We start from the raw sequence: 24,900 nt of genomic DNA, 5'->3' as shown, positions 1-24,900 counted from the left end.
TTCAACAAGGTATTATCTGACTCTTTGACAATGAAGAGTGCTAGTATTCTTGATGCCCAGATGTTTTCAATGTAGACACAGAAGCTGCATATTGAATCAGCATCAGATCAGCACCACACACAGCAAATGAATAGTGTAGTACCCAGTGTACCTTACCCAGATTACATATGCCCTGTCCCGTCTCGTGGCATGAAGCATACACTATATGAGGTTAGCTTGTGTAACAATAGCAATAATGATAGCATTCTTCTTGTTTTTACAATTGCAGATTCCCCCCACCTCTTCGTTATGTTTCATATGGGGGCGGGGGAGAGAAAAGAAAAAGGAATATTATAGATAAGCTGTCTGTTGCCATCAGCTGACTTTACTTCTAATACAATCCCTTCTCCCAAATCAGTTTTAAGAAAATATTGTGCCAAATGTGAAATGTCATTACAACCCCCTTGTGATTAATATATTATTGACAGCAGCAAATTACAGAGCTGTCTCCGAGGAGCAAAACTGGAGAGTAAATGCTGCTGTTTATTATGTGCTGACAATGCATCAAACATTCCTCTGTAGACGAGTGAAAGGAGGCAGCACAGTCTCTTTCCCACCAGTGAGAGTTCAACTGCATGAGCTTTTCTTCCAATTTGGATGGGGATACAGATTGTCACTAAAGGGAAAACGTAATCACACACTTTGATTTGAAATGGTACTTCCCCCACCCCCTGGTTAGGTGTGCTCTGTATCTGCAGAATGGCTGTTCAGAGGAATAGCAGCTTAGACAAGGGCTGGGTGACCCTTGTCTTTATGACTAAATACTGTATGAATTACTGTACTTCAAATTGTTCATATATTTTCCTTTCCACCAGAACTGGTATGTTCTTATTTCTCATATAATTTCCTTATTTTAATTTAACATATTATATGGAAACCTGTATAGGTCTTATTTTCTCCTCCTCCCACAAATCTACTTTTACTCCTACCCATTCCTTCTTCCTGTCAATTTTGTTTAATTTCAGCCTACCATACCCAGATCACATTCTGCAAACATTCTTCACTTTTCTGGGAAACAATGCATTGTTGAGTATGTAAATAAGTGCACTCATCTGTCTATATGTATTTTAAAATGTTAAGCTAGCATATAGACAGAATATCAGATCTAATTCTAGAATGCTTACATATTAATAGTAACATGACATCAACCCAAATTCTTCAGCCTTATTTAAGGTATTTATTAAACACCATCACTAGAGGATCATTGAAGCATAAAGCTGGAAAGATTTGTTCCAAGTTTGGATGAGGGCCAAACTAGATGTGATGGCAGGCAGCAGCCACATTTCTTTGTTCAAGTGTGTTGTTCCATTATAAAGAAAGAGGGGTTGGGATGTCTAACTTTAGCATCAAAAAGGATGTGCATTGTGCACCTTACCTCTCTGTGTTCAATCATCTGAACTCCCTCCCCTCACTCCCTCTGGCTCTTCCTCAGAAAGGAACCAGGGACACAAGTACTTGGAGTGACAGACCATAGGAAGAATGAGGAGTAGGGTTCAGCTCCCTTCTGTTAGGTTGGGCTATTTTTTAAAAATATAATGTTAGACCTCCTCCCTCACCCTGATTTATGTATGTATGTATGTATGTATGTATGTATGTATGTATTCATTTATTTATCTATCAAATTTGTACACTGCCCCAAACTTTCTTCTCTGGGTGGTTTACAATAACATAAAACCAGTTGAAAACATATACAAAAACTTAAAAACAATTTAGCAATTTAAAAATAAACCAGAGATTAAAACCCAAAAATATTAGGAAGCTGAGAAAGCTTGGGCGAAAAGATGGGTTTTCAGGCGTTTTTTGAAAATTGCCAGAGATGGGGAGGATTGTATCTCAGCAGGGAACGCATTCCACAATCTCGGGGCAGAAACTGAGAAGGCCCGTCTCTGTGTAGCCCCCAAACACGGCGGTTACTGGAGACGGACCTCCTCAGATGACCTCAGTGGGCGGCGGGGCTTGTAATGAAGATGTATATATTATTAGGCCATGTGAATAAACAAACAAACATGAGTACTTACATCTTGTCCGGCTTGATCCTGAGATCAGGCTATGTTTTACAAACTTACCATCAAGATCTAATCTTCACAATGGGCTTTGGCTTGAAAATTACTTAAAAGTACAGGGCTTTGAGGCAACTCCAAGCAGCAACTATTTTTAGCATGATTCATTGAGATCATAGGCATGAAGATATGAATCTATGACCTCTAGAACCCAGGGCTTATCCAGAGATAATGAAACATTTGCTTTGAGCAGCAGATTTGGGCATCAATTTTCTATTCTCTGGATTAATAAAGTCATTTTGTTCTGGGGGCAAATGACCTTAAAACAGTGGTACATATACTGGTAACCTCTAGACTTGACTACTATAATTAATGCACTTTATATGGGGCTGCCTTTGTTCGTAGTTCGGAAACTATACCATTGGTACAGAATGTGGCAGCCAGATTGGTCTCTGGGTTTACCCGAAGGGATCATATAACACTGATTTTGAAATAACTGCACTGGATGCTGATATGTTTCTGAGTGAAATACAAAGTGCTGGTTATTACCTATAAAGCCCTCAATGGCTTGGGCCCAGGATATTTGAGAGTGCCTTCTCTGTTGTGAACCCTGTCACCTATTAAGATCATCTGGAAAGATCTGGTTATGGCTGCCGCCGACTTGTTTGGTGGTGACTTGGAACCTGGCCTTCTCTGTAGCTGTCCCAGCACTCCCTGCTGAAATGAGAGCATCTCCTTCTCTCTTTGCCTTTAGGAGGACCACTGAAGACGTACCTGTTTTCCCAGACTTTTAGTTGAAATCTAAGTTTTAATGTGTGTTTATGTATTGAGATTTTATCTGTTTTATGAATTTTAACTGTTTTATAGTATGTTTTCATTTGTACACTGCCTGGAGATTTCTATATCAGGTGGTATAGAAATACAATAAATAAATAAATAATGAATAAATAAATAAATATATCATTAAAAATAACCTCCAGTTCAAGCAGAGGAGGGTATTCTATTTTTTTGTTTTAGGTGTTACAGGAGAACCTCGCCATTTATGGACTTAACACCCGCGGTTTTGCATATCCGTGGTTGGGTAATTGATACCCAACCTTAGCAGATGCCAAAAAAAAAAAAAAAGTGATGAGGGGAAGAGCTAATTTTGTGTATCCGCAGGTTCAGGGGGGCTAGAAATGACCTCTGAGGTCATTTTCGGTCACCATTTTGAGCCCAGGAGCCATTTTGTTGCTTTTTAAAAAAACCTACAATTTTCCATCAAAAAATGGTGGAATTGGGCCTTTTGGGGGGCATTTCTGGACATCTGGGAACCTGCAGAGCATGGTCCAGCACTTTGCATTATTTTGAACATTTTTTGCATTATTTTGACCTTCCCGTCCCTCCAGGAACATAACTCCCTGAGTCCAATTGACTCAATGCTTTGGTATCTGCGGTTCTGTTATCTGCAGTTGTAGCGGAGAATGGAACCCCTGCGGATACTGAGGTTCTCCTGTAATTTGTCTTAGGCCAGCCTTGTCAGAACATGAGCTTGGATGATCCAGAGCAAATTATTTAAAAATTTTTAAAAACCTTTCTATTTTTGGATGTTGTGACTTCATAATCTCATTCACAAGTTGCTGTTTGAGCATTTTATTTATTTACTTAGCATATTTGTATACCCCGCAAAACTCACATCTCTGGATAGCCATGCTTGTTGCTCCCATGGTGACCCAGTTCCACCACAGTTTTCACATGCCTTTTTTTAGTAGTATCAGTCAGCCTATTGCTAGCTTTGTGTACACATGAGAGTGATGAAGTGGGCCACTGAACAACATGTCTAGTCTCTGGTGTGATATATTTTAACCTCTTTAAAGATTTTATCAGGTCAAAATTTCCCCAGTCTGATTTCCCCCCCACCCCAATCCCAGTATATTGATCCCTTAAATCTCACTATAGCAAGAACTGTATACCCTGAGTCTCTCTTACAATGGTATCTCCTTTCTGGAAACTTATCAGGACATCTCTATGAATTATAACCCATTATCTCCTAAATATTGTGAAAAGCAATTTATTTTTATTAGTTGCAAGGAGTTACTGCTACTTATCTCAGCTCTGCCAGTTATTAAGATGGTGCAAAGGTTCTTTCTTGAAATGTTTACTATAAATATGTATCTTTTACTGCTTTACTCTTTTTTAATAACAATGGATATTAATGTATTCTTAAAATGAGTCGGTTTATCAAGCATTAAAAAATCTTTATTTAAATTAGATAAATAAAGACAAAAAAAAAGAGGACAGACTCTGCCTGGCACCAGAAGGATGACAACAAAGGGACTAGGCAGATCGCCTTTGGGAGGGAGTTTGTTTACAAAATTTATATCCTGCCTTTTCAATCACAAAAACAAATAAATAAAAATTAAAACAAAATAAAAATTATCAAGGTTATTCATATGACTGGAGGTGGGGAGGGCAGGTGGGTGGGGGCAAGACTGCACAAAACCTACCTTTCCCCTAGATGATCCTGCAAAGTTGATGGGAGCGCAGACCGCACTCCCACACGATCCACGTTGCTGCAAGCAGTGCAGATCTCCAGAGGCCAGAATATGTCCTGGCCTTCATGTATCCCACAATGTACCGCACGATGAGCATAGTGCATTGGGGGATAGCCCTGTGAGATGTGTGCTCTAGGTACCCATCTCTGTGTGTGCTGTGGTTAAGGGTGCACTTGTGTCCTTAACCACGGCTAAAGTCTGGGCTTAAAAGTGCGATTAAATGGGTAGGCAGTACCAGAAACTGCACAGATCCTGGCACTGCACACAAACAGTCTAACCCAGGCTGGACTGCCTTAGCCTAGGTTAGGCTGCTCATGAGAACAGTCTGATAATGTAGTACAAACCCAGTCACCAACAAGATAGCAAATAAAAGCTCAAAACTACAACTTAAAAGGTCAGCTGGAAAAGCCAGGTCTCCAATAAACACTGGGAGGTAGCCACATTGTGCGGCAAACAAATCTCCTGGGGCAACTGGAGTTTTTCAAAGTTGAGGTGCAACCACAGAAAAGCCGCCCTTTCTGGTAGCCACCCATCTAACTTCTGTGGGCAAGATACACCTGAAGGAAGTGTTACCAAAACTGCACCAAAGTGCTGGCTAGACGCTTCAGCAATGCTTTTTGCTTACCTGGGGAAATTAACTCGGATCAGGGGTAAAAATATTGCACAGTATCAATTTAAGTAAGTCTGGTGTATTGGAAAGGATGAGGAGGTGTGCGTATAGTTTCAAAGGATCAAAATGGGGAGTTACAGAAGGCAAAAGAGTTTGGTTAGGAAGTTCAATGACTTGGCTAGCATTTCTAAATGGAAGGTCTGCTTAAGAGGTTTCTAATAATGAAAAGTGCCTGGATAGCGGGGAAGGTGGCAGGGAACGAGGCAAAAGAGAGATACAGCTTGAGGTGTGAGTGGTTACCTGTCTTTCTGACCATGTCTGTTGCGCGAAGATCAGGCAGGGTGCCTCCTCGGGAGTGAAGAAGAGCGGAGAAGGGAAGAAGGGGTGAGGAGCATCAGCCACAGCTCGCCTGTCCAAGTGTCCGTTTTGGGGTGGAGTCCAGAGTCCTCTATAGCTCTGAGCCATGTCGATCATGTAGGGCAAATATACTCGCAAATGTGCAAGTTGTTGATTCTATCAAGTGGTCATCCCTCCCTGTAGGGTAGGGAGATTCTTGCAAGACAATGATGTTCATTGCTGGAGTGGACTTAGTCATCTCATGTCAAAGGCAAGTGCAGGTTATGTAAATGTTCAAGTGTTATGGCAAAAATGGCTCTGTGTTTGCCTCCTTGGACAAAGATGTCCCAGGTGCAAAGGTGCAGATAGTTTTGTTTATTATGAGCGACTCCTCCCTTATTTTAGGTGGCCACTTCATTAAACTTAAGGAAAGGGGAAATGGCATCCTGCTGAGCATTCCAAGTGGTCTCTCTTGTTGGGGAGTATCTCACCCATAACAGTTTCCTTTTGATGGGTCTGCTAGTGGCTTGCCTTCGTAAAGGCTGACAACATCCCTTTACAGTCTTTTGAATCTCTAACCTGGAGGCAAGTTACTAAACTTTGCCTGTCCTAATGACCAACTTGTGCCAAACTGCTAAAGCTGCACTAGGTGAAAAGTTCACTAAAGGCTTTTAGCCTGTTAGCCACATTATATTGAGAGAGGTGCTTTTCTGCATGACCCCAAAATACTGCTTCTGGCAACAGAAGGCCTCTGATTATGATCTCAGCTGCTGGGCAGGTTCATAGGAGGAGGCAGTTCTTCAGATATCTTTGCCTCAGACCATTTAATGCGAGTCAAAACTAGCACTAAAATTGTGTCCTGAAATAATTTGGGAGCCAGTGAAGCCTTCTGAGTATAGGTGTAATATGCTTAAAAGTTTTCTTTCCCGTTGCTTTTTCATAAACACAACAATTGTAGTTTTGTAAATTACTACTACTTACAGGTCTAAACAACTTGTGACAACCAACTGCTGACTATCAGCCATGTATTTAGAAATACCTGGTCTCAGTTATCTCACTCTCTCACTCTATGGTTTTGTTGTTGCAGGTCGGCCGTCATGCATGGCTGGTGGCCTGCATTTTATGTGGTGAGCATGAGCTCCACTGACCAGAGTGTGATTAGTTCCACAACAAACTGAAGAAGAAATTGGCTTTTCATAAGTAACTTACACTAGAGGTTCTTTCATGTGGTCTTCCAGCTACATAAAATGACTGCAAGTGCATGGAGGGGGATCAGGATTGTGACTGCTGCCGAGCCTTAGCTTCTACGCATTGAGTGTGTGCCCAGAACCTACCCACATGCACACAATGTGTGGAGGGAGAGTGGAATTGGAGAGAGTGTGGGATTTTATCTACTGTTTCTGCTCCTGACCTCCATGTGTTGTGTACATGTGTGTTGGTTTTGTGCAAACAGGCACAGTCAAAATATAGAGGTCAGGACTGGAGATAGAAGGGGGCAAAATCCTAATTCCTCTCCATGCAGTTATGGTTGGAAGTTGATGATAGAACCTCTAGAAAAAGCTACAGAGAACTTCTTACTTAGAGCAATGCAAGGAGGTCAGATGCAGGGACAGCAGGTGCAATTCTATTCTCCAAACATTCATTAATCCTGACAAGAGGAAGGTGATGATGGTTATTAGAAGGCCTGATCAGGGTATGGGGTTTCAGTGTGTTCTGGATGTGGTTGCACTCCCTTTGAAGGAGCAGATTTGCAGCTTGGGGGTTCTCCTGGGTCTGGCCCTGCTCCTAGGTGGTGGCCATTCAAATCAGGGGCACATTTTCTCAATTTAGATTGGTGCGCCAGCTGCAGCCCTTCCTTGGGAAGAATGATCTCACCTCTGACACCTGTGCCTTAGTCATGTTGCATTTGGATTACTGCAATGTGGGGCTGCCCTTGAAAAGTAATTGGAAACTTCAGATGATGCAGAATACAGCTGCCGGATTGATCTCCAGGACTGCTTGCAGTGCACATATCACTCCTGTCTTGAAGGCACTACCATGGCTGCCAGTCTGTTTCTGGATAAAATTCAAGGTGCTGGTTATTACCTTTAAGGCCCTAAATGGCTTGGACCCTAGGTACCTTACGGACCATCTTCTCCAAGCTGAATCTACCCACCTGACTAGATCAGTTGGGAGTGCTTTCCTTCACGTACTGACAATTGCTGAGTCCTGTTTGTCAAGCAGGGCCTTCTCGATTTTTGCCCCCAGGCTGTGGAACTCGCTCTTAGTTGAGAACTGCATGACTCCCTCTCTCCCAGCCTTTAGGAGAAAAGTGAAGACTTTTTTTTTTAATTTTTATTAAGGCTTTTGGCCAATAAGCTCTCCCTTAGTCTTTTAAAATTATTATTAGCTGTATTTGTTCTGTTTTCATTGGATTTCACCACCCTGAGGATGAAGGGCAGTATATAAATATAAATAAATAAATAGAATATACTTAGTTGGAAGCATGTGAAAAAGGCTGAAGTCCCCAGTTTAAACAAAGCGTGTCTAGCATTATTGCATGAAATCTTTAATCTGTTAATTTTTAGAAAGCAGCCAGTATTTTCACTTCCATTTAAAAGCATGAATTAGGGTCCAGTCAATGGCTTCCATTTTCTCTCCTTCATGAATAGAGTCTTAATCTCCTTTTTAAATGTGTGTATAAATATAGATAATCCATGAGCCACATCCATCAGTAGCTGGAGAAGTGGATGTCAGGGCTGGGCCAGGCTCATTTCACGGCTGAGGATGCTCTCTGGGAGAGGAGAAGGGTGGTGGTGGTGGGCATAAAGAAGCCTTCTTGAGAACTGGTGAGAAAGCATGTGAAAGTGAATGCTTGCAGCTGGGCTGAATAAAAATCTACAGGGACAATTGGAAAAGCACGGAAAGTAGTGAATCTTGGGGCCAAAACTATCAGAAGGTGCCATTGCAACTGGTCCTAAATCTGTTGAATTTTGTCCAGGGGCGTAGCAAGGTTGGAGTGGGCCCAGAGACAATCTCATAACCCAGGGCACATCTCATAACCCAGGGCATTGGAGAGATTATGGCTCTGGATGGCCAGCCATTTGAGATGGTGGAGAATGCCAGCTTCTGCTGGCTGCTCCGGCTGCTTGCCCTTGAGTACCAGATCCCCTCATGGACTGCCTTCAGTAGGAGGGTGGTGCCCTCCCTGTACCAGGCATGCAGGGAGGTTATGTTGGGGCTGCTGGACCCAGTAGAACCTGACATCAGTTTGCACTTAACTACAAATGTGTGGACAACCTTTGGTGGAGTGCAGGCTGCTTTCCTGTTCCTCACTGCACACTGGTGGGGGCAAGAGAGAGAGGCAGCGACATCTGCTGCTGTTGGTGAGGCCAGCACATCCCAGGTAGCAAAGCCCAGGTGGGTTCTGTTACATGTGGAGCTGCTGGATAGACATCACACAGCGGATGAGCTGCTGGAGGTCTTCAGGTGCCAGGTGGAGGAATGGTTCTCCAGGTGTCCAAACCACTGCAGAGGCTTCATGCAGGGGCGTAGCAAGGTTGGAGTGGGCCCAGAGACAAGATTTTAAAATGCCCCCCCCCAAAGTCCAGGGCCTCCGCACACCCCAGGCCCCCAAGGATTTAAGTCTGATATTCCCAAATAAGTATGCTGCCTGCAAATACATTTCACTGAATACACACACACACGTGTCACAATATATAGTGATATACATTGAGTACTATACATTTGTATTACTTTTAATGCCTAGAACACACTAGAAAGATGAATTATTAAAATGGGCCCCTCGCTGCAGATTAGCAAAGGAGACTTTCAACCATGCAGGGTGAACCTATGTTTGTTTTCTCAGAATTCTGAACAAATTCAGTCAAGTTTGATTGCAGGAGGTTTTTCACAGGAGGCTTTTAAAGCCCTTTAAGACACATCTCCTCTGGAATGGAGGTGCTGCATTCACATGTTGGCCAGATTTACCCTGAAGTCCCTGCAAGTTATTGGAGAGCAGTTCACACACAAGAAAAATAAAATAAAGTAAAAGCACCACACATGCTTCACAGTTCTCACTCAGACCTTCTGGGTTGCAAAACAACTTGAACATAAGTGCATTTATAAATGAATGAATGAATAAATAAAATTAATAAAATACTGTTCCAGAAGTTTTTGCAATTTTCTGCCATGAAACAAGCCACTTATAGGACTTTTTAGATAGTTTTTTTTAAGTCAGCAAATTTTCCAAGCTGTTTCAAAATAAATATTCAGAGACTTCTCGGTCCCTCCCCCCCCCATATCCAAGCCCTATGGCAAGCAGATCCCTATATATGGGGGGGGGGGCGGGAAAGGTAACCACAAAAAGGAGTTCACACTCTACCTGGCAAATGCTGGTCTGGGTTAAGCAGGGCAGCAAGGGGTCTTCTGCTGCAGAGAACACTCTGGCTGCCTCCTCCTTCCTGGCTTGCTTGGGCCCTACTCGAGTTCAGGCTTCACTGCGGCCTACACGGAGGCCTCCGTGGAAGCCCCGCCCACCCGCCGATCAGCTGAGAGGCGGGAGAAAAGGAGCTCTTTGCAGCTTGCCTGCTGCTTCGATTGCGGGCCAGCAGAACAAGCAGGAGAGACGGCGAAGAGGGCAAGCGGCTGAGAGGCTATGGGGCTGGGCAGGGGGCAATGGGGAGTCACATGAGGTGCCTCTGGGGTGCTCCTCCAGGCAGTGGGGCCCCCAGACAACTGTCTCCCCTTGCCCTATCATTGTTACGCGCCTGATTTTGTCCTTCAATAATCCTTTTGTGTGTTGCTCTTACTTTTCTACAATAAATCACAATGATGCCATAATCAGCTTCTGAAAGCATGGAGACTACAGAGCATGAGATGCTGCAGTCTGCTTTGTAGTAGTTTTGGGTCTTAAAACAATACCTGTTTGGAAATCTGAGACTTAATCTCTGAGATTAAAGCTATAATTTAGAACTTTCCCATACAGCATTTATAGCCATTTGAAGACCCCAGTGCATCATATCATGGAAACAAATTTCACTGAAAAGACAAAAGAACATCAGTTCAGTTGTAAATCTAATTTCTCCTTTCATGGTTTAAGACCAAAGTTTTTCAATTTCTTGGAATGTCTAGACAGCTACTACACTCTTTCTGTGCACTCTATGCCCTAGTATTTTGATACTTTTTAAATATGACACTATATCATCACATAAAAGTTGTGATTTATGTGAAAGAGTTTTTAATGATTGAAAGATATCTTAAACTCTGGAAGGATTAAAATTAATAAAACTGATACATAAAAACAGAGACGCTGCAGAGCTTATCATTTCCTTTTGTCTTAGGCAGTGAAACTCAAACTAGTGAGCTGGCTGCTGGGTGGTGAAAATGTTTTGGCTTCTAATGTGTTCCCAGTGATCCAAAATATTTTTAAAGCTCATAGTGTTGAGGTTCCTAGCCTTGTGTGTGATACTGCACTATTTTTAGTTCTCTCTGCTCCAAGTAGCATTGTAATTTCTTTCCTGTGTAGATTTTCATACAAGGATTAATGGCACGTTTCTATAAATTATATTAATTTAACTTATTTGCCTAACTATTGTTCTGCATCAAATAGCACGAATGTTCTCTGATTCTTGGCTGTGTGGTCCTTGGTGCAGTTGGAAGCAGAACAGAAACATCTGAAAAGAATTATTTGGATTATGCATGCTGGAGCATCTAATCTTACCTTTAGGATCCGGTTCCTAAATCACAATTCTTTTTTCCCTTTGTGTTCTCCAACGTGACACTGCTTCTAGTTATGCTTTTAGTAAGAGGATTCTTTTGATAATACACAGTATAAATTAAAATGACAAGTGGGGGTAAGCTGGAGACATAAGTCTTAATTCATATAGGGTCTCTTCCACATAATTAGCAATAACAGCAGTCATATCTGGTGATACAAAATGGAAAATAAAGCCAATTTTGAGATCTATTAAAAATTTTAAAAGAGTTTAAGAATGAACAGTTGATGAAACTGAATTTGTATATTACTTTATCTGGGAAGGGTATTTGATTGTGCTCTTTATGGAAACATTTTCTTTTTTCTCTACTTCCAGAGTATGATATCATCTATTGTAAATAGCACATACTATGCCAATGTGTCAGCAACCAAGTGCCAGGAGTTTGGGAGATGGTATAAAAAGTACAAGAAGATTAAAGGTAAATAGATTTTAGTTATCATTCTTTGCCAAGCTAGATCTTGAATACTTGAAATTCTCTATTCTAAAATAATAAGTTTACAGTATCTTCAAGCTTTAGCCTGATATAAAGGGTTTTTTCAAAGCAACCACTGTTTGAATTAGCACAATTTTGATAAATATTGCATCTTGATAAAAAAGGAATATTTGAAAGTGCTGTCTGTATCGGCACTGCTTAGAAAGAATCAAAGGAATAGCATGGCTTTTATAAGAGAAAAAGGGATGGATTTCCTATGTCATCAGACTGGGATGTAATTATACTTCCAAACGCACTAGAAAGCCTTCCGTGTGCTGTTCTCAGAGTTGCCACGCTAACTATCAAGTATTTCTAACATATTATAAGCTTCTACTAGCTTTCATAGTATTCAGTTTTTAAAGCTTTCCTTTTCTCTTTTTAGTTAGTAAGTGTACAATTAAACTAAGTGCAATAAAAACAGAATAGGACCTAGATTTCTATCAAGAGGTTGAGGATCTAAGCTCAAAGTGTTTTCTGGATAACTTTGTGTGTTGTTCAAGAGATTCAGCCTGTTATAGTTTATTAGAAGAGTGTGTGTGTGCGCGCACACACACGCATATGCCCGCACACACACACACATGAAGAGGAAAGGAAAGGTTAAAGTATGTGTGAAATAAACACGAGCTGCTCTAACACAGTTCAAAAGTGTTGATTCATCAGTTAAATAATTGGCAGAGAAAACAACAATGCAAAAATTCACAACAGGTATGATTTTGCATGAAAAATAAACAGATATAGAACTTTTACTCTCATCTAAGAACCATTTCAAAGAGATGATTTTGATATTTTTCATTTCACATCTTCTCAGTTTCTTATGATTTCCATTCCCACGTCATAACCTAATGTTTATAAATGAGAATTAATTTCATATGTGAGATCTTCAATCTCAATGCATTCAATCTCAATGCATTCCTTAAAGTTAAAAAAGAGGGGGAGATAAGAGATTGTGAGCTGGTCAGCAAGATTAGCCAATGTTTAAGGTCAATCCAGTTGAGGCAGCCTCTGATGTCATAGCAATTGACATATGTATCCAACACTTTAGGTATCTGAAAGTAAAAGCAAAAGAGCAATTGTAATTTACAATTGCAAATTGGAAGTAGAAAAGGGCTTCAAAATTATTTTATTGGCATTGCAGTTGAGCATAATCTGCTGCGTGAAATGTGTTTCTTATTTATCCATTAATGTCTCTTTTAATAAAGCAGTGGGAACTAACTGGTTCCTTCTTAATCAAAACCATGATTTCCTAAACATAAGCTATGTGATTCTGTTACAAGTTGCTACATATAGATGTCTTTGGCCAACCTTTTCCCCTCCTACTCCATCGAAATAAACAAACAGTAAAATAATTACATACTGTATACTGGAAGATCAAAGTAAATATGACTAATGCACAGATTTTTTTTTTAACTCTCTGGAAGAAGAAAAGCATTAGGTTGCAGAACATATACTTAACATTTAAACAAATATAAGAAACTGAACAATCAATAATTTGATATCATTAGCACCAGATGTAAAATCTATAGGCAGGGAGAACTTGAAGTAAACATGTTCATTGTATAGTTTGTGGAACCCGCTATAAATGCAGCAGAACTATTTAGACTTCAAAATATTTTTACATTTTCACTTAGCTGGTGGCAGCCTGTATTTATGTCAGTTTTATTTAACTTGGGGGTTTAACTAGCTGCATCTGCACCTTCATGTCAGGTTCTAAAAAGATGCTTGGATACAGTCCATTAAAAACTATCAGAAAAGTCATGGACTTTGGTGAGATTTAGAATTGCTCCCTTAAAGGTCTACAGTATGTTTACTTGACTTTCCTCCTTTCCTTTTAATGTGTCCTGACTTTTAAAATGTAAGCCTGCATGCCAGTCCTGTTTTATTTGTAATGTTGTATAGCAGCTACCAATTTTAGGCCTGTATAAATAATACTAATAATGACATTGATGATACAAACTGCCTTTTAACCTCCCGTATGCTATTTATTTTATGTGCAAATATAATTAATATGAGATTCATAGGAAAAACTAGATGTACAATCTTGCCCATGTATATTTTTCATTCACATCATAGATCTCTTTAAGCACAAGCCAGTTGAAGCCTCATAGGTGAAAACACCTTAGTGAAGTTAATTGTTAGGTTTGGAAATAGCTTGTATGATGTCTTACTTTTTTTCTACCTGCTATATCTGACTCTTCTCAATGAAAGAATAGGATGTGTGCAACTGAGAGAATATTATTCTATTTTATGTAGATGTATGGTGCTCAATTCCAGTAAAACCTTTTTACAGTAAATTGCTTCACTTCACAGTGATTTAAAACAGTTTTGTTAATGTGTATGCTGGGATTGTATGGTAGGTTATGCTGAGCAAGTTAAGCAGATTAAGGTCTATGTGGATATTTTCTATACCTTTCCACCGTATATTTTTTTAGTGTGCTCCAGATTTTGAATCTCATTATTATCCTCTACAATGATAAAATGGGTGTAGAGAGTGTTAAAGTGGTACCTTTTTCAGTTTCTGTAAAATTATAGAATTTATGAGAAATTGTAAAGAGAACTTTGGAGATAAGTCCATGGTTGATTTTGGAGTAAACACATGTTTTATACTATGAAATTTTGATGATTTTAATTTAGAGCTAAATACTTAGAGCAGAAAAGTAAATAGACTAAAAATACTCACCATGAGACAATCTGAAATAACCATCACATAGTTAGGAAAGCTACTGTAGGAAATCATATGGTCCCTCTTGTGTCTATTGATATTTTAGTTGTTTCTCTTTCCTTCGCTTATGCATGTGTATCTACTTTAATGCATTGTTCTTTGAAATTGCATTTCCTGAACTAGAGATGGAGGTTTCCCCAGAACGATGTCATATCACCTTGTATGTCATATCACCCGAGCAATATGGGATGCTTGCAGAATATCAAAAGTGGCTTTCAAATCTTACTTTTCTATTGCTTTGGAATGTAATTTCCTTCACTGGCCACTAAGTTCATTCATTCATGTGGCATACCATGTGTTCTATTCAACTTAAAAAAAATTAGTAGGGGAAATCTGTAAACTGAAGCTATGGAAAATTATTAACATCCTGAATACTCTGGTGATCAGCAGATTCTCTGGCCAACTGCAATATAAAATATATCTCCACAGGCAACCACAGGAAGATTTTTGTAGTGATTTCTTTTGAATATGTTAGTATTAAAAGTGTTGTGTGAATGAACCATAAGTGTAATTTGCACGTAAAATGCCATGTGAACTGCAACTGGACATTGAATTATTAGGTTTATGGAATCATTTGCAGTCAGAGGAGATAACCCATTTGCACAACAAACTTCCACTTGTATGCAGTCATAAGATAGCTCCAGGAGATATCCCATGGCTGTCAAATGTTAGAGTGGAACTCTCTAGGGATGAGCCCGGAGGCCATTCTGAAGGCCTCCAAACCTGTCCGGACATGAGGGCGGTCTGGCACTGGTGTATGGGGCTCTTTAAGGGTGGGGGAGGGTGTACTTACCCCCCCGCTGTGTTTCCCCCACCGGCACGTTCGTTTAGTAAAGCTTTTGGGGCGGCAGATACCTCCCTGCTGCCCCTTCCCCCAGTCGTCGGCAAAAGGCTTCAAAAAGCCTTTTGCGCGTGCGCATGGCACGCGCGCACGGCACGTCTCTGCGATGCACGCGTGCACGTGACACGGAGACGTGACGTGTGTGACGTGCGCACGCGCAAAAGGCTTTTTGAAGCCTTTTGCCGACGACTGGGGGAAGGGGCTGCAGGGAGGTATCCTGCCACCCCAAAAGCTTTACAAAATGAATGCGCCGGCGGGGTAAACGTGGCGGGGACGGTAAGCACACCCTTCCCTGCCCTTAAAGAGCCCCCCCCACCAGTGCCGGACCGCTGGACCGTGGTTCCGTGCACATCCCTAGAACTCTCCCTTTGACCCCATCAATCACAGATGTGTAAATACACTTCTTTTGGCCAGAGACCAGACAGTAAACAACATTGTTGAAAAGTCGGGGGTAGACACAAAGTTAAATGTTGAGATCATTCACACAATGATCTCATAACTGATCATTCAGTTATGGACCTCCGACCTTGCTTCGACATAATCACTTCTCCCTCCTCCTACCTAGTTGTTTGCACCCACATAACTGAAAATTGGGAGCACACACAGCTCCAAAACCTGGGCAGAACATAGTTTTCGCTTGTGTGAATGACCTCCTTGATTGGCAATGATATTTCCTAAAATACCCCCTTGCTTATAATTGGGTTTGAATGGTTTGTGATTAAAATAAATAAGTAATTAAGTAATCACGGTTTTAAAATAGGTTACCACATGAAAAGCACTTCCCAGGCTCTGGAGTGGTTCTACAATTTATGAAGTTGTGGTTAGTAATTATGTAACTTATGAAAGAGCATACCCACTGGAGCATACTATAGCAGAACTGTCTCCTTGAGGCTGGAAACGGTACTGTGACTCCATACTAAGATAGGAGTGAGGAGATTTAAGGCTTTCAGGAGCTCCTTTTTATTAGCCTACTTTCCAGTAGGCTTATGAGATCACCATGCATTCTGTGTTTGTGTCCATGTGACCCTGTGTCGTCCCCTGCATCAAATCCGCAATGCCTGGACCAATATGAACCAAATCGGGTACAGTTGTAGGGACACATAGGGACACCTCAATGGCATAGTTTGTGATGATGTCATCCACCCTGATTCAAGATGGCGGACATATTAACGTTTGGGGCACAAGTGGAGTAACTTGTGAACCACCTAGCCAATTTGAACCAAATTTGCTACAGCTGTAGGGACACATAGGGATGCCCAAATGGCGTGGTGTGTGATGATGTAATCCACTCAAATTCAAGATGGTGGCCACCTGAATGTTTGAGGCACAAGCAGGCTAATATGTGGACTGTCTGATTTGAACCAAATTAGGAACAGTTGTAGTGAGTGACACACAGGGATACGTCAGTGGTGTAGTTAGTGATTATGTAATCCACCGTGATTCAGGATGGTGGAACCATAAACTTTTGAGGCGCAAGTGAATTAACTTGTGAACCGCTTAACTGTTTTGAACCAAATTTGGCACAGCTGTAGGGACACATAGGGACTCCTCAACAGCGAAGATTGTGATGATGTCATCCACCCCAATTCAAGATGGTGGACACATAAACATTTGAGGCGCAAGTGCACTAACTTGAGGACTGTCTAACCAATTTGAACCAAATTTGGAACACCTATAGTGAGTGACACACAGGAATGCCTCGATGGTGCAGTTTGTCATGATGGCATCCACCCCAATCCAAGTTGGCTGACACATAAACATTTGAGGTGCAAGAGATCTAACTTGTGGACCTCGATTTGCACCAAATTTAGTCCAGAAGATGTAGAGACAGTGAAAGGAAAGTAGGCTGATAAGTTCTTACTAGAACAACTTGTTCAATCAATCAACTTTATTACGGTCAAAGACCAGCATAGGTAAATGCATATAACTACAAATGAATATAAAAATGTCTAAGTAGTAGAAAATATTTAAAATAAGCTATAAGATATACTAAGAGGTATAAGCGGGATAGCTAAAAAATAAGGGAAGACAGCTGATAAGACTAATAAAACTGATAAAACAACTAATATAAGCAATTTAGTGCAATCTATATCTAAAATTGGTCTATAGGGAGATACAACTCTAACAGGATGACTAATAGAAAGGAGGTAAAACATATTTAAATATATAAATATTTAAATATGTTATATATTTAAATATGTTTTACCTAAACCATTACCAAACTATCTAGTATAGTTAACAGAACCCAATTTACCATTGGTGGGTGGACAGTCTACTGGCTTCAAGTGGATAGGATGCTAAAAATGTGGATTATGACCTGAGCATCTTTGTTGGAAACTGACATTGTCTGCCAACAGATTGGAAAATGTTGGGGGTAATGACATTTTCCACGCAATATATAGTTCTTATTGGGACATTGAAAATTATACAGAAATGGTTTTAAATAAATAGAAGTGTGTTTCTGGTGTGGGTTTCTGTTGTGGTGGTGCAAAAAGGTCCTGGTAATAAAGGGAAATGCACAGTTGTGAAAACTAGCCAGATAATGTGTGTGTGATTGCTGTACCAACTAGCGATGAAAAGGTTAATGGCCTAGCAACATTTCCATTTTAAACTTTATTTTTACAGGGGGTATATAACTTGGCTTAAAAACTGGATATGTGTGGAAACTTGGCAAGAATAGCTTCAACTCAGAAATGTATTTCTGTTTTTTCTTCTTCAAAATTTCAAATATATTTCACTGCATTAATTAACAGTTTTAGGTAACTATTTTAAAATAATAATTAGTAAAAAGGGCTAATCTTTACATTGGGGTAAACTCCTCTGATTTACAGCTGTATAAATGAGGGCATAATTTTGTTTCATATTTTATTTGTTGAAAGAAAATAAAATATCAGGTGTTTTGATTTTATAGTAAGGTTTGTGTAGGGGTGTGTGTGTGTGTGTGTGTTTGTGATGACTAAGCCTTAAAGAGAAACATCTCATTGCATGCACGTACTTTGACAAAACTGAGTTTTTATAATTAAGTTGAAGTCTTGGAAATTTCTTATGGATCATTTGGAAGTTGTGCATAAGCAGGAATTAATATATGAGAACCACTTGCGCTTTTGCATCCCTACTAAAAATGTGTTGTCTAAATTGCTGAGGCAACGGGATGAAGCCATTCACATGAGCAGTGCAACCCAGGCTAGAGCAGCCCAACTTGGGTTGGGCTGCTATTGTGGAGCACCAGGATCGCTTCTGATTCCAGCGCTTGCGCTTGCACTTGTGCATCTGCCCCTGCTAGTCTGACTTTTAAACCTGGTGTTTAGCCTTTGGTTAGTTTAACCTTGGCAGGTGACTGTGTGCATGATCGCTGCCAGGTTAAAAGGCTCGCCCCAGCTCGCTGCCGTTTCTGGCAGCGAGCAGGGAGGGGGTGGAGTGGCCGTGCCAAGTGCGGTGGCTGCTCTAGTGAGGGCAGCTCCTGAGCTCATGCTGCATGGCACTCTGGGATGCGGGAGCTGGAGGTTCTCCTGCTCCCAGCTCCTGCTTTTGCTGTGCCATGGCTCGTGTGGGAACGTGGCGTGGCGGAGAGGAGGGCTCCCGCTGCTCCTCTGCTGCTGAGCTCCTGTCTTCCCCGCAGCGCTTAGCAGTGGCTGCCAGAGGTCATGTGCATGATCTCAATGTCTATTCCACAGTTCATTTAGGAGCATGGATCTGACTGTGGTAGTGGTGCACAGAGTGTCCAGAACACAGGGCCAGCCCTAGGATTTTAGGCAAAGTATGACTTTGGTGCTTAACCCCAGCTGAGATGTGTGGAACCCTAGCTTTAACTTTAGCTGCACAGACTGCTCATTTGCTGGGTCAAATGACCAGCCTGATCAGATGACCAGCAAATGACTAGCCCCTTCTGCTTGGGGATATCGTGGGAGAGGGAAAATAGTTGAGGAGCCTGGAGTATGTCCAATGCCTGCCTTTTCTCTACTGCCACTATCTCCCTCCCCTCAGCAGTGAAGACCCTGCAGTCCTCAAGATGAACCAAACTGAGTAGGATCCAGACTCGTGTTGTGCTAGCACTTAAGCATGTTAGGAACATAGAAAGCTGCTGTTTTAGTCCGAACATTGGTCCATCTAGCTTAGTATTGTCTACACTGACTGGCAGTGGCTTTCCAAGGTTTCAGGCAGGATTCTTGCTTAGCCCTACTTGGAGATGCCATTGATTGAATCTGGGACCTTCTGCATGCAAAGCAGATGCTCTTCCACTGAGTTACAGTCCAGTACAAAGTAACAAAGTAACTCTGTTCCAGACTAGTTCTTGTGGTGGTAAAATTGTTGTGCCAGCTACAGTATTTACCAGTATCCAAGACAAGGTTTTTTCCAAGTTCTTTGATGTTAGAAATCAGGGAGCCATCTTAAATTCAGTCCTCTTCCTTTCAGGTAAATACAGTATAACCTGTATTTAACCTGTATTTTTAATGGGGGTTGGCTTAAAGTTAGAATCATCATCTATTTTTATAAATACGGTAATTATGTACGTTCCAGAAAAGGTTTTTTATTAGTGATTATGCCATGTTGTGAAGTAGTGCAAACCATTTAGAGGTATGCATTTTTTAAATTTAATTTATTTATTGTTGCATTTATATACCACCTTTCATTAAAAACAACCTCAAGGCAGTTTACAAAAGTTTAAAAACATACAATAAAATGACAATAAAAATATTAAGCTAAAAACATAAAAGCAAACCAAATTTAAAACCAATAAAATACAAGCATAAAAAACTACACAGGTAAAAACACATAGAGGCAGCAATAAAAACAATCATGTAAAAGCCTGGATAAAAAGCCAAGATTTAACAAGCTTTCTAAAAACTGTGATGGAGTCTGAGGAGTGAATGGCCACTGGGAGAGCATTCCAGAGTCTGGGGGCAGCAACAGAGAATGCCCTGTCCCAAGTGTACGACAGCTGAGCCTTCCTCATTGTCGGCACTCGGAGCAGAGCCCCCACAGATGACCTCGTCGAGCGGGCAGCAACCTTTGGGAGCAGGCGGTCCCTCAGATACCCCGGGCCCAAACCGTTTAGGGCAGGCTTCCCCAAACTGCGGTCCTCCAGATGTTGCTGAACTACAACTCCCAGCATCCCGAGCCACAATTTATTGTGGCTGGGTATGCTGGGGGTTGTAGTTCAGCAACATCTGGAGGGCCGCAGTTTGGGGAAGCCTGGTTTAGGGCTTTAAAGGTCAAAACCAGCACCTTGAATTGGACCTGGAAACGAACTGGCAGCCAGTGCAACTCTTTCAGAATGGGTGTGATGTGCTCCCATCAGGCAGCTCTGGATAAAACCCTAGCTGCCGTGTTTTGCACTAGCTGCAGTTTCCGGATATTCTTCAAGGGCAGCCCCGCGTAGAGCGCGTTACAGTAATCAACTCAATTGATCATAATCAATTTTTCTCACCACACAAGTGCAACATGAATCTGGATCCAGCCTGTTGATTCCACCCAAGCTTTCCTGCATGGCATCCTATTGCATGTGAGGTGGAGAAATAATGTCCTATTCCAGAAAGCCTTTGCTCACTGAAAAAGATAGTGTTTTCTTATTGCGCCTGTGACTTTTATTGGTGTATTGAATTTTTAGTTTACTTTCCTTAAGGAAAGTAAGCTTATAAGATAACCCAGCATTGTGTGTGTGTGTATGTGTGTGGTGTCCCTCTATCAACTTTGCAATGCCTAGACTGATTTGAACCAAATTTCGTACAGTTGTATGGACACATAGGGACACCTCAACAGCATCGTTTGTGAGGATGTCATCCAACCCAATTCAAGATGCTGGATGCATGAATGTTTGAGGTGCAAATGAGTTAACTTGTGAACTGCCTAACCAATTTGAACCAAATTTGCTACAGCTCTAGAGACACTTCAGTGGCATAGTTTGTGTTTATGTCATCCACTCTAATTCAAGATGGTGGATGCCTGATCTTTTGAGGCACAAGTGCTCTAACTTGTGATGATGGTAATTATCAATTAAGATTATAGTAAAAGGAAAATAGGCAGATTAGTTCTTACCAGAGCAACTTTTCTTTTTAATATTGGTATTAGTTGTGTTTTTTTTAAATTAGTATTTATCCAGTATTATTCTGATTGCCTCTGCACAGTCTAGCTAGAAGTGCATAATCCTGTCTTTCTTGATGTTGGTAGGAGAATGTATTCTTGCACCCTATACGGGACCACTGCATTTGATTTTTCCTGGTGAGTTATGAGTCATATGCTAACCTTGTTGCCCACAGCTATCTCTCAGTTGAGGTTGAAGTGTTTGGATGTTCAGTCTTGACTTTGCTGTTGTAGCTGGAAAACAATAGTATGATCATCAGTGGCTTGGTTGGAGGACTGAAGCAAGCAGCAAATCCAGCTCTTAAAATTCTGTGTTTTAATGTATTTTGGGTGTTGTTTTTATGTTGATATCTTTTAAATATAACTGTTACTGCATATACAATTTACAGAGGGATATACATTATGAATTTTACTTTTGTAGAGTATTATAGCATTAGCTTTCTTGGCACAAAACTGGAGGCACTGCCAATTGTATCTGTTTATTCCATGCAAATTATGATATACTTATTCTGTCTTATTTATTTCAACAGTGGAAAGAGTTGACAGAGACAGCCTGTCAGAATATTGTGTATTGGGTCAACGTCCCATGCACTTACCAAATATCAACCAACTGGCAACCTTGGGCAAGACAAATGAACAGTCTCCTCATGGCCAAATTCACCATAGTACTCCAGTCAGAAACCAAGTGCCAACATTGCAGCCAATCATGAGTCCTGGTCTTCTTTCACCTCAACTCAGTCCACAGCTTGTGAGACAGCAAATAGCAATGGCCCACCTGATAAATCAGCAGATTGCAGTAAGTCGACTACTGGCTCATCAACACCCACAAGCTATTAACCAACAGTTTCTAAATCATCCACCCATCCCTAGAACCGTCAAACCAGAACCAACGAACTCATCAGTGGAGGTCTCTCCTGATATCTACCAGCAGGTCAGGGATGAGTTGAAGAGAGCCAGTGTATCTCAAGCTGTTTTTGCAAGAGTGGCTTTCAATCGGACACAGGTATTTATTTTTATTCCCGTCCCTTTTCCTTTTCAAAAGCACAAAAATGTTATATATTAACAAAACGATGACATTACAAGAAGCACATCTGCAAAATAATGTCTTTAATTTTTTAATGAATCTTTTGCAATTATAATTTTGAATATACACATGAAGCCTGTTGTCGATGATCAGCGGAATATGAGATTTTAGAAATTTCCTCTCTTTTGCTTTCCCAACTGGGAGGATGGGCATGGGGATAATCCCAAAAGATTCTCTCTGAGTGTCATTGAGACCTTTGGTGCATGCAAGACCTGTGGGAGCTCCTTCCATGAAAAGGAGAGTTCCGTTTACACATGAACCCCTTGCGTGAGTACGACTATTTACAGAAGGAGCTTCTGCCAACAACATAGCACCTTCATTCCATTCCATAGCACTGTGCCAAAGGGCTGGATGCTACCCTATGTGATCTAATATCTTTGTATGGTTCTTAGTACACCCAGTGAATCTAGAACAGTCCTGGTCTTCAATCAATACCTCTTTAGGCTGTGTATTCCCCACCCACAACCTTATGTTCTTGTGTGTTTAAATCAGTATGTATTTGAGATAGCGATGTTAATTTTGCAATGCTTCATTTCCAAATGAACATACTATAAGAAAAACATGACATTTGCTCTCAAAAGGCTATTTAGATCAAGGGTAAAATTTGGTCATTTAAGTTCAAATACACATTGAGGCTCTACACACGATCCATGTGTAGAACCTGGGAGGGTTCTGTGGAGAGAGTGGGCCTAGCCCGCTCTCCCCACAGACGAGCAGTCGTGCAGCCCTGGGCAGCCAGATCGGCCAGTCACACTACTACCGACTACCGGCGGGTCGGGGCTACAGGGGTTAATGGCCTCCAGGTCAGGGGTAGAATTAAGCAACCTCTCCCCATCTGCCTTTCATCTGCTCAGCTACAGCTTGGACTGAGGTTGCTTTGCAATGGTCAGGGGAAGCTGTGGGGGAAATAATCATGGAAGGAACTCATATAATGTGTAGGTTGGGCCTTGAGAAATAGCTATATAGTATGTGTATATGTATGTAACAGAAGCCTGGCAAGCTGCTTTTCCTAGGGAAAATCAGCTTTGGAAGGGTGTGATTTGGAGTGGAGAAGATGGGGAAGTTGCTTTACATGTCCCCTGTCTGCTGTTTCTCCAAATCATCCCCTGCCCCATGAATTTCTAAATGCGTGGTTGCAATGGTAATTATGTGCCTGGAACTCTGCACATGGTGGTGGGAAGCCTGTGGGCAAAACTGGAGCAGAGGTGTGGCAGATGGGGAAAGAGTTCAGCATTTATTTTAAATACTTTAAACTCCCTGTTCAATTTCTCCTTCCAAAATTCTTTCTAAAACTGCTTTTCCCTTGGAGAAGCTGCTATTGGGTCTTTGTTCATTTGTGCATATGATATGCAGTTTTACACACATTTAGCCACCTTAAGTGGCGCAGCGGGGAAATGCTTGACTAACAAGCAGAAGGTTGCCGGTTCGAATCCCTGCTGGTACTATATTGGGCAGCAGTGATATAGGAAGATGCTGAAAGGCATCACCTCATACTGCGTGGGAGGAGGCAATGGTAAGCCCCTCCTATATTCTACCAAAGAAAACCACAGGGCTCTGTGGGCGCCAGGAGTCGAAATTGACTTGATGGCACACTTTACCTTTAATGTATATGAAACTCTTTGAGAACTAGCAATGCACTACGTAAATGCTGCTGCTATTATTTACAAGTTGGACCGACAAAAAAATGTGTCCTCCACTCCTACATTCAGAGCATCAGCTGGCCTGGAACAGGAATCCTGTAGTGCTATTCAAGGCTTACAGTGTTGGTGGGGAGGGGATTTTAGGAGAGGGGAAAGGGAAAAGGACGTCATTCTCTTTGCCAGTTACTTAAAGTCTTCCTCTACTATGTTATATTGTTCTAGAGGATCAGGTTTCAGACTGGCTGCTCGTCCTCAACCTCAGGATTTTTATTGATATATAGTGTGGGGGTTGTCCAGTTCTGTTATGAAGATCAGAACCCACAAGCTCTGAGAAGAGAAGCAAGGCAAGGCAAATTGAGGTTGCAGTACCATGGATAGCTCCGAAGAACAAGTTGCTCTTACAACAGTGAGAGGAAGACTGAGCCCTTAAATACCTCTTGAGTGCAGGCTATCCCTCCTGGGCTCTGCATCTCTCTGCCTGGAGAATATAACCCTAAAAAAGGTAGCCTTATGGCCTGGAATCTCTCCTCCTTTGTACCAGATCTTGCCTTATTTGTTGCTGGCACTAGTACAAAGTTGTCAAAGGGGCCTACACGTTTGGTGAGCTTGGGTTCTGAGGGTGCTGTTTTTTAGGGAGCTTCTGTCTGGGACTGGGTCTAGTTCTGGTTCCATCACCTCAGGAATCAGATTCAGAATGAAGGTGGGGATAATGATAGAGATGGTGGTTATTGAGAATGGAAAAGGGGAAAAAGTATCCTTGTTCCTTTCCTTCTTCCTAAAACATCTCT

General features: G+C 41.4%; 1 protein-coding gene across 2 annotated transcripts in view; it reads left to right on the top strand.

The window, feature by feature from the left end:
- Positions 1-24,900, top strand: part of SATB2 (SATB homeobox 2) — a 277,520-nt gene that overhangs the window by 133,452 nt on the left and 119,168 nt on the right. For both annotated transcript variants that reach the window (XM_053283545.1, XM_053283544.1), the window contains exons 6-7: positions 11,591-11,693; positions 21,919-22,391. In XM_053283545.1, the coding sequence (XP_053139520.1) occupies positions 11,591-11,693; positions 21,919-22,391 (576 nt within the window). The remainder of the gene's footprint in view (positions 1-11,590; positions 11,694-21,918; positions 22,392-24,900) is intronic.

The sequence above is a fragment of the Hemicordylus capensis genome, chromosome 1 (assembly GCF_027244095.1).
Source record: "Hemicordylus capensis ecotype Gifberg chromosome 1, rHemCap1.1.pri, whole genome shotgun sequence".
NCBI lineage: Eukaryota > Metazoa > Chordata > Lepidosauria > Squamata > Cordylidae > Hemicordylus > Hemicordylus capensis.
This window is presented reverse-complemented; position numbering and strand designations above follow the sequence as displayed.